Consider the following 16,628-nt stretch of genomic DNA (forward strand, 5'->3'; position numbering starts at 1 on the left):
GTCTGATTTTAACATAAACGCTGCAATTTTGGCTCTACGCCTTATTTGGCCACATTAGCGCTCAGGGGGTTAATGGTGCAGAAGGCAGTTGCCCTTCGATCCTTTTAGGCTATTTAAAAAGGGTACTAGAACTCGAGCTTCCCATTCATATGAGATTTTTTTTTACTGCTACAACCAATGGCACCATACAATCACCTTGGGTCAAAAGAAACAAACAAATAAACTTTCACTCAGAACCCGAAAAATAAGAAATCTAGCATTTTCCTAGTCAGTGACTTGAAAATCCCTAGGTCGTTCTCGGGCAGTCAGTATTTGAGGAAACAATTTTAACAAAAATCAGATAACTTTTAGGGAGTGGTTTTCCCCCTTTTCTCAAATCATACAAATTTACTTATGCTTATAACCTTCTTTAAGTAGCTCAAAATCTTAACAAGATTTATGTATTTGGAATCTTAAGCATAAAATGGAGGTTCTAACTGTTTTTGTACTGGGGGTTACTATTGGCACAAGCTGCTCTTTACTTGCAGTTGGTTACTACGAACTATTTAACAAAGTTTGTTTTGTTGAAAACATCATCAATTTTCATAGTATGTTGAAGCGTTAGGGTTAAGTGTGGAGGGGCTGGGGTCGGCAGTTTTCTTCCAGGGATATCAATTCGCGAAAATATAGGGGAAAAAACAAAATATACTTTTCAAAATCTTGGGTCAAATTCTTTTAAAAACGATAACACAGAAAAAAGTATTGTCAGTAAAAAAACTCTTAACGTTATATTTTGCTTTCAGTTTGGATTAATTGTTTTTTAGTTAATTACTTGAAAGAATCAGAGATGATATTTTAGATAGGGAAGCATAAATATGTAATCTATTTAAATTCATGGAACAGATAAGCAGAGTTTGCTTGTCAATAGTTGATAACTAATCACAGACTGAAAAGTCCAAATTTCAAGAATTAAATGTGTATCTCATTAGTCCAATCTGAAGTTTCGTCTTGTTTGAATGAAATGGTGTATTGTGTATGTGATGTTTGGGGAAATAGGGTTTGATTCTACATCCGATTTGCTGGTGGATTTACAATTCCAGGTAGTTGTTTCTAGTCGCTTCTAGTTGTTTCTAGTTTCTAGCAATACAAATACGTGTCAAAATGGTTGCCCTAGTGAATTAAATAAAAAATGCGTAAGACTACAGCGCCAATCATTTACTTCGTACGTAATTGGGCGATTTAGTTCACGTTCAGCTTAGCTTAATCCTTATGACTCAACAATCAGATTAAATATTTTAGGCATTATTTTAAATTACGAAAGTTGAAAACAGTTTTCCAATCTATGAGATGAATCTGGCAAAATATACAAGGACAATGCTAGTAGATAATGCTTTGGAAAAATTATTGTTGATATTTGTTCTAGTGAACAACATAATTCTTATCAGTATAACCCTATTAAATGTTCTTCAATAACCGCCGTTGATTTAATCCAATTTTCATTAATGTGCAGTTAAAATATACAAGGATTTACACGTTTTTCAATACGGATGTAATTGTTTTAAAATTACGGTAGAATATTTTTCACGCCAATTTTGGAAAAGATTTGCCGTGAAATAAGTGATACCTCGAAAAATAAGTGAACTTCGAAACCAATTTAAATCAACTAAACAAAGTTGTATTTCATAGGACTTCCACAACAATACTAAATGGAGTAAGATTAATAAGGTAATTTAATTTTACGTAATTGTAGCTGGTTTAAAGGGGACGCACAGCTTAAATATTATACAATATGGAAAATTTGATCCAGAAATGGGACACATCACCGCACGCAATGGGAAGTTTCCCTTTGCGTAAATGGTAATAGATTCAGTTACTGCAAGGCATTTTGTCATTGCACATGCGCGAAGGCGGAATCATGAAGAAATGTGTGAGACTTATCTGTCCTGTAAAATCCCCGTTCCTGTTTATACAATTGTTAATAAAGAGAAGCCTTGAGACATTTAAACCAGCCCGTGCAAGTATGGCTTGTCGGGCCGAGCTCGTGTAATTCTTATGAGCTATTTAATAAAAGCCAAAGTTTTTTTCAACTAAAAGTAAGGAGCAGGGCCGTATCCAGGATTTGTGTTCAGGGAGGGGTTTTACTAATTTTTGACTTTTTTGGGGGGGTTTTACTAATTTTTGACTCAGTTTTCGACTAATTTTACTGATTTTTACCTAGGTTTTACTAATTTTCGACTTATTTTCGAGTCGGTCAAAAATTTCGGGGGGGGGGGGGGTTCAAACTGGGTAACCCCCCCCCCTGGATACGGCCATGGTAAGGAGCAACATTAAAACTTAAAACAAACAGAATATACGTATTATTACGTATATATTATATAAGGTTCCTTCACATTGAAAACGTAAGACTACGTTATGTTTAGTCCTAAGGTTGTTACGTTTCATGTTACGGGTCTTACGTTTATGTTCCTTCACATCGAAAGTCTTCCCTTCACACTGCAACGTCAATTTTCAGCGCTACCCATGCAAAAAAGTGGTTTTCCTTGTTGTGCAAGGAAGGGGTAATTTCCTTATTCTAGGTTTTTGACTCCAACGGTATACTTTTCATTTTGATGTTTCTTGAAGTGAACACTGGTAAAGGGAAAGGACACTGCATGGCAGTTTCCAAATTTCTCTAAATTTTTTCTTTAGTTTCAGTTTCATGGCAGGCATGTCTTCTTACACATTTTTAATAGTTTTATGTTAAAAAGTGTCTCTTTACCTTGTTTTTCACCATATCCCATAGAATTAAGACACCTAATTATAACTATTATATTTTTTTTTCAAAGAAATCTAAAACCAGTTACTACATTTCAAAACAAAGCCATAGAAATGTCAAAAGTATTTTCTTATATCATGTTTTTACTCTGGTACTAGTGTTATTATTGTTAATTATTCATATTGATGGAATATTTTTTTTTAAACCTACTAGACATTTTGATCATATAATTTAATGCTTACCTTAAAGAGAGAAAAAAAGCTTTATTAAGTTCGTCTATAAAACTAAAAATACACTGAATGATTAAAGTATTTTTTTTAACTGCCTTCATGATCTCCATCTGCAACTCTAATTTTGAGTCGTCCAGTTCTATATTCAGATGAGATAACAGTGATTGTAGAAAGTACCACTCCAGATCATGCTGGTCATTGCTGTTTTTTTGTCAATTGCTTGCTGTTCCTTCAGGTCTGTCTGATCACTAGACCCTGTCTTTGTTCTATTATAAGTTTGATTTTGGCTTGTTGATGCATATATTTGTTGCCTAGTAGAAGCTTGGGAACTTTGGATATATGTTTGATTTTTAATGAGAATTTCTTCACTAAGGGTAAAAGAATCAGCATCATTCACTTCATCATAGTTATATTGTTGGCACCCCCTGCACACTCTGAATAAATGTACACTGATATATTCTCATCTTGAAGAGTGTTCCCTTTTGTCTTATGGTTCCTTTCAATTATATGTTCAGAAAGTAAGTTCATTCTTTGTACAAACTTTTGTCTTCTGGCTTTAAGCTTATACTAGCACCAGATCCACTTGTAGATCTTCCTTTTTTCTTTAGGTGGACATAGTGGCCTCTCAGGTTCTCAAGCTTCCCCATCTTTTCATAAGCTCATTAACTAGAAAAAACCATAATGATTACTAAATTTTTCAAGTTTTAAACTTTAAACATACTCATTTTATAGCCCAATTTTAATTGCAGCTTATTCATAAAATATATTGTGGAGATTTAGTTAATTTTTCTCCTCAATAGCAAGAACTCCATAGCTAATTAATTCTATGGAGCAACAAAAAAAGAATTTTTGGACCACAGAAAGTCAAGGATCACTTTAAAAAGAAGTAAAATTTACTCAATTTATTCAAATTTATTGAAACAAGTACTTTGCCTACACCCAATTATAAAAAATTTGTTAGGGTACTAACTGAATTAATATCATTTCTTTACAACTATAATACCTCAATGCATAAATACTCAATAGACTCGACTGTATTTCCATTTGCTTATCAAAGTTGAGTGTCACTTAAAACATGTTGGTAATGGGCCGAAAAACCATGCATATTGAGTGTCCTGATTTGAAGCTTTAAAATACAATACAATTTGTTGTGTTTGTATCAAATTTTAAGGTTGCTTTGGGTCCAACTAAAGTTAGTCAAAATCAACTTTTACTTGAAGACAATATCCACATACAGGTGTTTGGGGAAATGATGACATTGTATTTGCTATTCTCTTTTTTGCTTTTTTCAAAGTTCATGTTTTTCTATGACATTTTCCTTCCTTTCTGACCAAGTTCTTAAAGATCACACATTACATAGATCTAATGGCCAAATATTATTTCTATCTATGCCATTCAAATCTTTTTACTAAATGGTTTTATCCTTCATTTAAATTCTTAGTAATGTTTTGTAGTTGATATATCTTTCTGTGTCAATAAATCTATACAAATATATTTCAATACCACAGGAAATATTGCTGTAGCCTACTGTGAATACGCTGTCTGTTGTGAATTCCATAAATAATTTTCACATGTTGGAAATGTAAATAAAGTGTTGGTGTAAAAAAATAATTTAAAATATATAGCCTATTGCCTATTTTATAAACAAAACTTTGAAGATCATTGATGCTTGTAATATTTTTGTACTTATTTCCAATCAAAACTTAGGTAATATTGTACAATTTTATCATTTCGAGAAAAAACAAATAGCCCTTAGTGAACCCAATCATGGGGAATGGCAGTACAATGCAAGGTAGCATTACAGATCAGCAGCTTTTGTGGGAGAAAATGGCCCAATAAACTTAAAAAAATGCCATTCGATTCCTTATTTTATGCTTTTTTCCTGTATCACATGTGTTTCTGACAGTGCACCTTATCTTTCCTAATGGTCCTGGATATATCCCTAAGATCGCCTATATAAAACTTCTACATTGCCAGAGAAATTAACTTAAAGTCATTGTTTTTTCTCAATGATCCTAAATCTTTTTTATTATAGAGGATGTTGAGAAACTAGATCAAACTATCCATTTAAATGTACCAAAGTAGGTTAGATCCTAATCTAAATTTATTCTTGCTTCAACCTCATAAAGAACATTTTAAATCCTGAGTTAAGTTACAAAACTAATGTCCTAAATATCATTTTAAATGATTAACTTTACCACAAAAGGTTTTATTTTAACCTCAAATCCAAAAAGAATTGAAAAAAACTAGCTATATTTATCAAAGTAGAGCCTATCCTAGCCTAGGCCCACAAATCAAGACAGTCTATACATACTACTTTCTTTCCTGCTGATGAAAAATTTGGCTCAGACTATCCAAAGAATTTAGTTTAAATTGCTTGTCCTTGAAAACAGGGTGCTTTTAGCTATATAACATTTTCTAGCTTCTACACACTCAAATATTTTTTCATCTAAGTTCCATTTTGCTTAAACATAAACGTACGAAGTGGAAATATTTTGAAATCCTTCCGTCAAACCTCTAACATCGAGTTTTGACTTACGGATACGTTAACGTAAGGTCTTACGGAGGGTTATGAGTATTACGGAAGGCTTACGGAGCCCAGTGTGAAGGGGAGAACGGAAAGCCAAAATTCAATGCGAAGGAACCTTTATACGTTTACGTATATTATATATACGTAATTATATATACCTCATGTACGTATTATTACGTATATGAGGGGAGTTGTCCCCTCCTCAATACCACAGTTCATATAATTATCCAGGATGATCATTCCCTATCTCACCCATTATAAAAACCCGGACCGGGGTGCGAGTGCTCCAGAGAACATAGAAACATAAGCGGCGTCAGATCTTTTCACGGGTAGACAAGTCAGACGCGAAACAATCGGAAACATGTGGAAACCCGCTATTACGAATAATGCACTTTACGCGAAACAATCGGAAACAAGTGGAAACCCGCTATTAATAACTGCAGGAAGAAGTGGGAGGAGCTTTTTGTTCGCACCGAGAACGAAGACCAGAAATGATCTGCGATAAGCTTACTGGATAATTATATGAACTGTGCTCAATACCTAGCTGTTTACGCTTAAGTTTGACTTTTTTTTCAATTATTTAAGAATAACTCCTGAAATACAATGGCCGTTTCATTAAAATAATAAGCTTTTTTAAGAATTTCAAAAACTCTGCCAATTTGTAAATAGGAAGGTAGGTCTTATACTTCATATAATTTGAATGAGGCTATGATTTAATCATTGCAATCACAAACCATGTCCGAGCTTTGGACTGAATTGGTGCAAAACAAGGAGAGTCCAGAATCATTGCAAAAGAGAGCTAAATCTGGAATTGGTGCAAACATGACATAAGTCCTTTCTTAGTAAAGCAATGAGCGAAGTACAACCTGTGAAATTTCGGTGAAACAAGCCAATTCCTGACTCAATACTACAACAAGCTAAGTCTAAGCTACCGACTGACTCAGTGAGTATCAGTAAAATGGGCCTATTGAACCTATTTTTAAAACCAGAATCAGAAAAATATTTCCTATCTATACCATTCTGAGAGCCAGTGATCCCTCTAGCACTCCCGACTTCTTAGCAGAAAGATTGGCATATTTCTACTTGTTTGAGCTGGAATAGAGCACAATTTTTCTAATCTGTTTTATGAGAGGATCAAAGTACCCCGTAACCCTTTCAACCCCACTCTGACTCAAATTTTCATTTGTAAAGCGTCTACGGAGCAAGCATTTTCAATAAATATTTGGTCTGTATGATTAGAGAATAAAAATAACCCAGGAATTCTTCTGAAACTGCCACACCGTGAACCTTTTAGCAGAAAGGCAGGCATGTTACACCCTCTTTAATCCAAAATCATGCAAAAACTTCCAATCTGCACTGCTCCCATTGTCTACTTCTGAGCAGTAAATTAGGCAGATAACATATTGTTTGAACCCGGATCAAGCAAGGACTTCAATCTGTATTCTTAGAGAACAAATTGACTAGTGACACAGAACAAGGGGGTGCCAATACCCTCATTCCAACTCCAGACCTTAGCAGTTATGTATGGATGTGGTGCCTTGTTTGAATCAGAACTATACACAGATTTTCAAACTGTACGATTGCGTATACACATGAAGCCTATCGTCCCTACATTGAAACCCTCCCGCCAAACCGCAAATTTTCAGCAAAGGGGTACGCTTGGATATTTTTGGATCAGCTTGAAATTTATGGGCCCAACCTTGAGCAAGTGGGATAGAAGAATGATGATTTAGATAGGTATACTCTCCTAATAGACCTTTGCAAGGGAGTTCTAGGATTCGCTACGAATGTATGGACAACAAATTTGTGGGAAAATGACAAAGGAGACGGAATTTCAGTGGCGTCTGGTACTTTCATACCCCATCTACTTTTCAACCGAAAGTACCAAAATCCAATTGAAATTTATTGGCTATATTGATTTCATGTAGAAGATTTTTCCAAACAAATCTTAGACTGCTGCTTTTTTTTGGTCAGGGCCCTAACAGGCTTTAAAGTTTAAAAAGTGCGCAGTTCTCCAAACCGGAGGTTCCCGATACAATTTCTAGCACTTTCCGCTTTTGATTACTACTCGGTCTCTGAGTAGTGATAAACCAGACAGGTTACCAGTCTTATGGGGATTAATTCATGACAAATAATTCAAAAATGGTTCTACCTTGCGATAACACACCATCTGTTGGCTCTGCAGCTTCTCTCTCTTATACCACAGCTCAAAGCTGTCACTCGATAGTTTATGTATATCCTAGTAATTAAATCATCTTATATATACACAGTATGATTGGAAGCATCTAGAGGGTCCGTGACTTCTCCATAATCTCCCTCTCAACACCAACAATGTCATCCCTTAATTGATGTCTGTGTAATAATTGAATTTGTATCTTAAACGTAGAAAATTTTTTTTATGAAAATATGCCTCAGAATTATGTCTTATCTTCAGAATATATCTATAGTATATATTTCTATCTTTTTCATTGCTATTCACATATTAAATACTAGAAATCTTCTATTGGAAGCGAATTATCCTTAAAACCAGAAGTTATTTTATAAGTAGACTGTAATTAAATTCTGTTTAATAACAGCAAGTGAGAATTTCTTTGATAAATAACATAGAAATCCATTAATTTAAACACATTAATTGTCAAAAGAAAGTAAACATAAGAAAAATGCTATATTTTAGGTTGCGTTTGTTCATTCATGGTAATTTAAGTTTGTTAAGTTTGGTTTTGCTATTCATTTTCATTTGTGTTCGTTTTGGATTTAACTTATAATAATTTCTATTCGTTTGAGTTTGACTTATTGTCTGACTGTGTTTCTGCTTGTTTTATATCGTATCGCTCTATTCTTATCTCTTTAGCAGTGCATTGAAAATACGGTTTGATTTTGCATTTGAGTAACAGAAATATTTTTTTTTTTGCACCAAAATGCTTAGAAAAATTTGCTTAATGCCATATCATAAAATTGGCCGAAATTGACCGTCCAGAAATACCCCCGTTTTCAAGGGGTATTTCTGCAGTCAGCATTAAATCAGGGCTGGTGATATGTATATTGTCATGTAACTCGCCGTATTTAGAATTTTTTACGTTAACAATGTTGAACGAAGAGTCATGTTTTTTGATTGATGATTTGATCATTACGATAACCATAAATTGTAGGAATGATTAAGGTTGTGATTCGTGGTGCGACCCGAAATTTGTGAGAATGAATAGATTAGAAGATTTTCATTGCTCATGGTAATTTAAATTTCCCTGATTCTTCTACCAATACTGAAAAACTTAAAACTAAATACTACCAATATTAAAAAGTTAAATACTAAACAAAATAATTAGTTCATTAGTTACAAAATACTGTTTTACTTTTTGACAAGAAAAGTGCTCTAAACAAAATCAGGGTCCTTGTCAACTAATCCCTATGATTAATTAATTACAAGAACGACTTAAGCTGACAGGGGTGATTCCTGATGAATCAGGATCCTAGTCAACTAATCCCTATGATTTCACAATATTAATTAATTACACAAATGTATATTAATTAATTACACAAATCCACATTAATTATGTATTTAATTAATTACATAATTGATTCATTACAAAATCAGGGTCCTAGTCAACTAATCCCAATGATTTTGATATTAATTAATTACAGGAACGACTTAAGCTGGCAGGGGTGATTCCTGATGAAACACCGAGCTTGCCTGACGAAGCGGATTAGGACTTTTTTATTGCTCGTCGTAGTTTTGGTTGCTCTCATTCTTTTGATACAGTTAATAGAAACTAACAGTAAGTTATATTTTTTACTTTTCAATGCAAATCGACTAAACTAGATAATAACTTATGGTAAGACATTCTTCTGGGTCATTTCTTTTTTTTTAACAAATTATATCCAGCGTATTTACCTTAAAAATTTAGTCTGTTTTTATGTTTTATTTATTGGCGGCAAGGCCGTATCCAGGGGTTAGGGGGTTTGAACCCCCCCCTGAAATGTTTGTCCGGCTCGTAAAAACATAACCAAAAATTCTTGATGCATTTTTTAATTTATTATACTCCCCCCCCCCCAAAAAAAAAAAAATTATGGGTACGAGCCTGATTGGAGGGTCATCTGGTCTTTATCCCCTTCATAAACGTGGTAGTTCAAAAATTGGGCACCTCGATCAGAGTCAACTACTTTTGGTTTATCCAGAATTTACTGTGGTTATAGGTAATGTAATTATTATGAGAATTTTTGATGATTTTATTTCTATATACAAAAAAAGAAATATGGCACTCGACTCCTAAAAACTTAGGGCCTAATATGCTACTAGTCCACTATTTACCTAGGTTTACTCCCTATTTACGTTTATGCCGTATTTCAGCTTGAATTAATATATTTAGTGACTGAGCTCGCAAAAAGCATTTCCCTGCTAGTCTAAAACAAACCTATCTAAGCGCATGCTCTGTTGTATTTTTATAATAATAATAATAATAATTTAATGTTACCTTCTCTGTACAACAAGGATGCACTAAGAGGAGTATGAAAACAAGAGGAAACAAAACCAAAAGGACACTGACAAAACAAAGAAAAATTAAAAAAAGAGAAGGTAAAACCAAAAGGACACTGACAAAACAAAACAAAGAAAAAAAGAGAAGGCAAAACCAAAAAAAAATGAAAAAAGAGAAGGCAAAACCAAAAGAACACTGACAAAACAAAACTAATGCACAATTAATGACAACTTAAAATTTAAGCACTCATTCAACAAGGGTCAAATTATATTAGAATTTACATCTTACGACACTAGGAACTTGATAGAAAACAAATCAATGGAAAATCAAGAATTCTATTGTATCAGTCAGCACCTCTACTTGACAGCTCATCCACTTTTTGACATTTCTAAAACACCGTATTATCGGGAAATGCTACTATTAGGGGTCCAAATAGGGACATTTAGAAAATATTTGGAGAACCTAAAGAAGAAAGATCGGATTTGCTTTTTATCAAAGGCGGAGAAGTTTCCAGGAAGGTGTCAGAAACAATACAGGTGTAAAGGCGTACCTGTACTTGCGGTGCGAAGAAAAAAAGTAATGTCGACCAAAGATCTCTTCTCAAATTGGCCCTTTACCCTGACAAGAAACCCACAAGATTTTCTTAGTTGTTCTTTCAAAGAAGCAATTTTAAGCTGTCTTGTGGATCCAATTGACATTCCAAATGGAAGGTCGAAATACCTAAGTGAACTGGAAGATGATAATGTAGCTGGACCAACATAGATTGTACCATTGGCGGCAGTCTCCGGTCCAAGGAAACTCAGTTTTGGAAGTAGTATCCGAAAGACCGATTTCATTCAGTCATGAGCAAACAACACCAACGGTATTCTGGAGTCCTTCAAGATTACCAGCCGAATCTTGAAGATTATCCTTCAAGATTATGGCCAAATCTGTCGAGTGACTACTCTAATAGCGTGATTAAATACTGCAGGACTTAAAACAGAACCATACTAAAATGTTACTAACAGCACTTTGCCAACGTATCCAATATTGATGCCTTCTGATACCCTCCTCGAAAGGCAAATACACACAAACGGATTAATTCTACTTCTAAAAAGAGACAGAATTGCTTGGGAGTGAAGAACCGAGTCAAAGGCCTTTGAAATGCCTAAGGCACAAACATAGAGATTACTTTTTCTCTTTCCGTGCCTTTCAAGAATCGCTAGAAGAGTTGCATGGGCACTCTGCACACCAAGACCTTCCCGAAAACCAAATTGGTTATCGCCATGATCACACGTTGTGCTAATTTCATTATAGATAAGCTGCTCAAGAAGCTTTCCAATCGTCGAACATACAGTTATCGGTCTTAATGACTTGCAAGATTTTGGATCTTTATTTTCTTAAGAATAAATACTACTAGGTCTTCACATAGCGCATCAAGAGTATGCTCCAGGGTGATAGAGGCCTGGAATAGGATGCTCTCCACAACTTGTGGAGAGCAGATTTAACCTTGTGTCGATAATATTTCAGATAAATAATGACGGACGAATAAGATGATAAGAAGAGACCTCCCTCTTTTTTATCAGTTTTCATAATAGTAGATATAAGACATTGGAAACACTCCTTATACGCAGTTTTTTCTCTATCAGTAAGAAGCATGAGCCACCGACAAATGGGTCTCTTGTCCTGTAAAAGTATACATTTAACAATGAAAAGCATTATTGTCAACGGTTTTTGTGTGTTTTTTTTTCCTTATTTACAGGTAGAAAAAATCTAGTTGACCGTCTTTCAGCCCCCATTGCACTTCCTGGCTGAATGGCCATTCAACGGAGATCAACACCACCGGTTTGGATCTTCAGAATCAGAATAATTTATTAACATAAAAGCTTTCGTAGTCAGGGTTTAAATCCCGACTAAATCGCGCTATTATTTACAAAGTAAACAAAGACACAAAAAAATTAATACACATGTCACTTATTGTAGATAGAAACATAAAAAGGCACAAACGAATTGCTGAAGCGATTAGTGCGACACTTGGGCTGGGCTAGCTTTGTTGCTTTTGATCTTGTAGTTACTTTTTTTGTCAGCATTGGGGGTAATATATTTCTGTGTTTATCACTTGTCAGAAGAAACTGGCCAAATTTACAGATAAGTTGAAAACGGCAATCTTGGAGTGACGGCAAATTTAGTTGAGACAGTGCTGATTCGTAATCGGTGTACTGATCAGACAGTATGGCCTTCACCGCTCTTTTCTGGACTGATTCGAGTACTTCGCTCATATAGGCAGTGTTCTGAGCCTGTGGACCCCATACAGGGCACGCATACTCTAATATCGGGCAAACATATGTCAGGTAGGCTGTTTTCAATTGCGGCACTGAAAAACCAAATCTTCGCATCAGTAAAAGGGTACGCATGGCACAGTTCGCCTTTTTCACTACCCCTTGGACGTGGAGGCTAAACAAACAGTCAACGCTGAACGTAACACCGAGAATAACTGCCGACGATACGCTTTGGTATGGTGGAGGGGGGAACTGAAAATCCCTTTTGAGCGTGTTAAATCGAAGAATTTTGGTTTTCGTTTCATTGATTTGGAGGCTGTTTTCAGAACACTGGTCTCTAAAGTTGTCGATAAATGATTCACTGAACTGGGGAACAGTTTGAGACTTCTCAATGAGGTATTTTAAGAGGGTGGAAAGGTCATCTACGAATTTGAACCGTTCGTCAAAATCGGCAAGGACAAAGTTGATCACTGCCAAGAACAACAAGGCAGCGAGTTTAGTTCCTTGTGGGGCACCACACGTAAATTCAGACCATTCAGAATCAGTATCCTCCGGGTAGAGACCATGTACATTCTATATTCGTCCGTGCACGAAATCTATTATTAATAAGAAGACATGTCTGCAAGCTCCCATAACCTTAAGATTGTTCACTGCAGTATAATGGCGTATCAAGTCGAAGGCTTTTCTATAGTCGGCTAGGAGGAGATCTACAATTGGGCCTCCTTGGTCAAGCCATTCAACAATAAGGTGATACAGACGCACAAGATAAACAGTTGTACTACTACCTTTCAAGCACCCGTATTGGTATGGATCAAGAGAGCCCTGGACTTGTGACATAAGTTCACGATATATAAATGATTCCGCTACCTTAGAGAGGTTCGGAACTATCGAAATTTGGCGGAGTTGGTCGCAAGATTTCGGGTTTTTCACTTTTGGAATGACGCGCACATAAGCTCTCTTCCAACCACTGGGGAACACTTGTTCGCGAAAACACTGGTTAATAATAGAGCTGAGTGGCTTTGCGAGAAAGATGGAGAACTCAAGTAACAACTTGACAGGGAGTTCACCAGGGTAAGACGCACAGTTTACTTTCAGTTTCTGAAGTTCCTTAAAGACGGCATATTCAGATACTTCACATATCTCATCAGTCCCGGTGTCAGCAATGATACTATATATTTCTTGTCTGAAAAGCTATATTTTCTGAATACTAAACAGCTTTGTTGCTTTTATAAGTTTTTGGTATAGGAGGGGGGGGGGGGTAAATTAGAAAAGGGGGAGGTTGTAAATGCCAGGCGTGATTCCCTCATTGAGAAATCAAACTGATTTTTTTTTAAAATTTTTACTTACCATTTTTGTGCAATTGCCGATTGTAGAAAATGCTAGAAACCAACATTACAATTACAACTTATTCCAAACATTATAAGACTTAGTAATTTTTATTGAGTTTTAGTAGGGTCTTTAAATTAAGAAGTGAGAGGACAAAAATAGGTATGACCCATCTCTGAGCAAAAATGAAGCAACAGTATGTTTATCATTGATGCATGCACTTTTGGCATTTACTCATTTAATATATTACCTTTTTGCAGAATACTCAAATGGCAGACTACGAATGGAATTCATTGATTGTTTACACTCAAATTGCCAAGGCGCATGTAAAGTCTACAAAAGCAGTCTTGCTATTGCAGTGTCAAGCTCAGCAAGCCACACAGCAAGGCGCAATGCTATCAGGGAGACCTGGGGGAAGATTGCTTTAAAGCACAATATAACTGTATTATTTGTGGTTGGACTCTACAACGACACAGAAATAGAGAATAGGCTTCAAGAAGAGACTCGACAGCACAATGATATTGCGCAAGGACAGTTTTATGATGAGTATGAAAATCTTCCATTAAAAACTCAGTTTCTGTTGGAATACTTTTTAAACAAAACACAGTTTGAATATTTATTAAAAGTTGATGATGATGTGTTCGTTAATATTAAGCACTTAGAGACACTTTTATCAACATTAAATGATACAAACATCATCTATGGTACATTATTTAAGAAGTTCAAACCTGTAAGAGATGTGGAATCCAAATATTTTATCTCTGCTCAACTCTTTCAGGATGATTATTATCCTGACTTTGCAAGAGGACCCGCTTACCTCTTAACAAACAATTCTGTCTCTGATTTACTCAAGGAATCTCGTCATTCTAAACCGTTCCCTCTTGAAGACGTCTATTTCACTGGAATACTTTCAGAGAAGCTAGATATTAAACGATGTGACGTCCCTTATTTCCTTCTAGATAAGGTACCAGCCAGGACACGTCATCCAATTGATTTTATTGCCATTCACCATGTTGGTCCATCTGCAATGCGATCATTAAGCAGAAGGTTCCCTGAAACACCTCTTTCTTTTGGCAGTCAATGAAACTTCCAGCATCAAAGTTCAAGCTCAAACTAGTCAAACTTATAACATTGAATCTAGAATTTTCTAGACTTCAAGTTATAGAAATCGTCGTTGTACTTGTCTTCTATATTGCACTTGTTTTTAGAGTCTGGAGTTAACTTTTAAGTTTATAGAGAAGATATTCAAAAAGTTGAGTTTATAAAAAAATGAAGCTAAAACCATTCCTAAATGACATGAAGAACAAATAATAAAAAAAAGTACATAAAACACAAGCCGAATCACAATTAATTTGTTTTTGTGCATGTGACAAACTTATTCATTTGAGATTGAATTTAAAGTCTATTTTTTACTTAATCTTTACGTCTAATATCTTCTTATTCTTGTTTACTGGACGGGAAGTTTGATCTCCATCGTTACTTACTATGTCTTTGTTAATCAATAAAGCTCAAAATTAAAAAAAAATACTTTGGTGTTTTTTTTGGGGAGATGGAACCCCAAAGGGGTTCCATCCCTTTGTTCTACTACGATAAAATAAATCCATTCCAATCCAATAGTATTTTTACCGAAAGATGTAGAAACAATGTTACTTTCTGTATAAACATAATTTTCAACAAGTGACTTGACTTCCTCCCAATTGTACTGTTTTGCTTTAAATCTCCCAGTCTTTATAATAAACATTTCACGTCTAACATTTTATTTGGTCCACTTTGATATTTAATTTGTGTATGTTGTTTATTCATATATTCAAATAAATTATTGTAATATGGTCTTGCCTCTTATTTAGACGCAGTGTATTGATGTTCTAAGTTTTTAAATTTTATGTGCTTGACGTAAAAGGCAAATTTGGCTCTTTTGGGGCTTGTCTTTTTATTTTGAAAAATAGAATACTATCTTATCTCAAAAGACGCTTTTTTAATGATATTTATTTTTACAGTTTTATAGACTCACGCAAGCCATTTTGGGGCACGACATATCGCTCAAACTTTCAGCCAATGCAAAATTATAGAATCATTAATGTGCCAACGATACCAAAGCAAACACTTTTTGCCCCCCCCCCCCGACCCCTTAATTCTCTTGACTTTTGTTTTGGTTATTTAAAAATAATGAAGTTTTAGAGCCAAGTCAAAAATTTCAGTGTTGCCAAGGCAGACCATGAAAAAAGAGCAAAATTTAACGTCTTCCCACTGTTCTCACATTTTCTGTAAAATTTGTCTTTTTTTTGGGGCTTTTGAAAACTTGTCCCCCTACCAATAAAGGATATTTGCACATTTTACACGGTTGCATACATATTTCTATAAAACTGATTTCCGCATGTACAATAAATAAAAGTTCAAATAGGGATAAAATCCTTTTAATAGACAGTGATGATGATAACAGTGATAGAAATTCACAAAAATACCAGATATTTCGGTCACATATACAGTGACCGTCATCAGTTTTACTACTGATGACGGTCGCTGCATATGTGACCGAAATATCTGGTATTTTTGTGAATTTCTATCATTGTTATCATCATAATTAAGAGGAAATTATCCCTATTTGAACTTTTATTTATCGTCATGGAAAGACAGTGTGGTCTCCGAAATTATCTCCGCATGTACTTTAAACAACTAACAAGATTGAAACGTTAAGAGCTAAAAATGGCAAATAAAAAGTTTAAAAATTAAATAAAATAAAAAAAAACTAAGTAGATAAAGTTAAGTTACTTTCATTAGCAATTTAAAAATCTAAAACTTACAAATCGTGTAAAAGGGTATCCAAAGGAAAAAGATAGATTACTGGGTTAAAAAGTGTGCTTTAATTCCATTTTTTTTTTTTTTTTGGTGACGTTACACTTTTTCTTAGCCGATCAGATTATTCCCTATGCATATGTTAGAAATGGAAGCCAAATAATATCACCTCTGTACCAATTATTGTATTTACGTCTTGCTACAATATGAATTTTTTGTAAAAAAAAAGTGATAAAATGTAAAATTACCAAAAATAATTCAGACATTGATTGGCTCTTTTTTACC

General features: G+C 34.7%; 1 protein-coding gene across 3 annotated transcripts; it reads left to right on the forward strand.

Moving 5' to 3' along the window:
* Nucleotides 1–979: 979 nt before the first annotated feature.
* LOC148955830 (beta-1,3-galactosyltransferase 5-like) lies at nucleotides 980–15,977 on the forward strand. 3 transcript variants are annotated; one of them, XM_089108367.1, is made up of 3 exons: nucleotides 980–1,082; nucleotides 9,134–9,267; nucleotides 13,811–15,977. In XM_089108367.1, the coding sequence occupies exons 2-3, from the start codon at nucleotides 9,165–9,167 to the stop codon at nucleotides 14,632–14,634; spliced, it is 927 nt and encodes a 308-aa protein (XP_088964493.1). In that variant the 5' UTR covers nucleotides 980–1,082; nucleotides 9,134–9,164; the 3' UTR covers nucleotides 14,635–15,977. The 3 variants fall into 3 exon arrangements, with proteins under 3 accessions (XP_088964493.1, XP_088964494.1, XP_088964492.1); XM_089108366.1 differs by having other exon boundaries at nucleotides 996–1,079; XM_089108368.1 differs by lacking the exon at nucleotides 9,134–9,267 and having other exon boundaries at nucleotides 990–1,082.
* Nucleotides 15,978–16,628: the final 651 nt, after the last annotated feature.

This window comes from Artemia sp. Qi Xiang Cuo, chromosome 2 (assembly GCF_049724085.1).
Source record: "Artemia sp. Qi Xiang Cuo chromosome 2, ASM4972408v1, whole genome shotgun sequence".
Taxonomy (NCBI): domain Eukaryota; kingdom Metazoa; phylum Arthropoda; class Branchiopoda; order Anostraca; family Artemiidae; genus Artemia; species Artemia sp. Qi Xiang Cuo.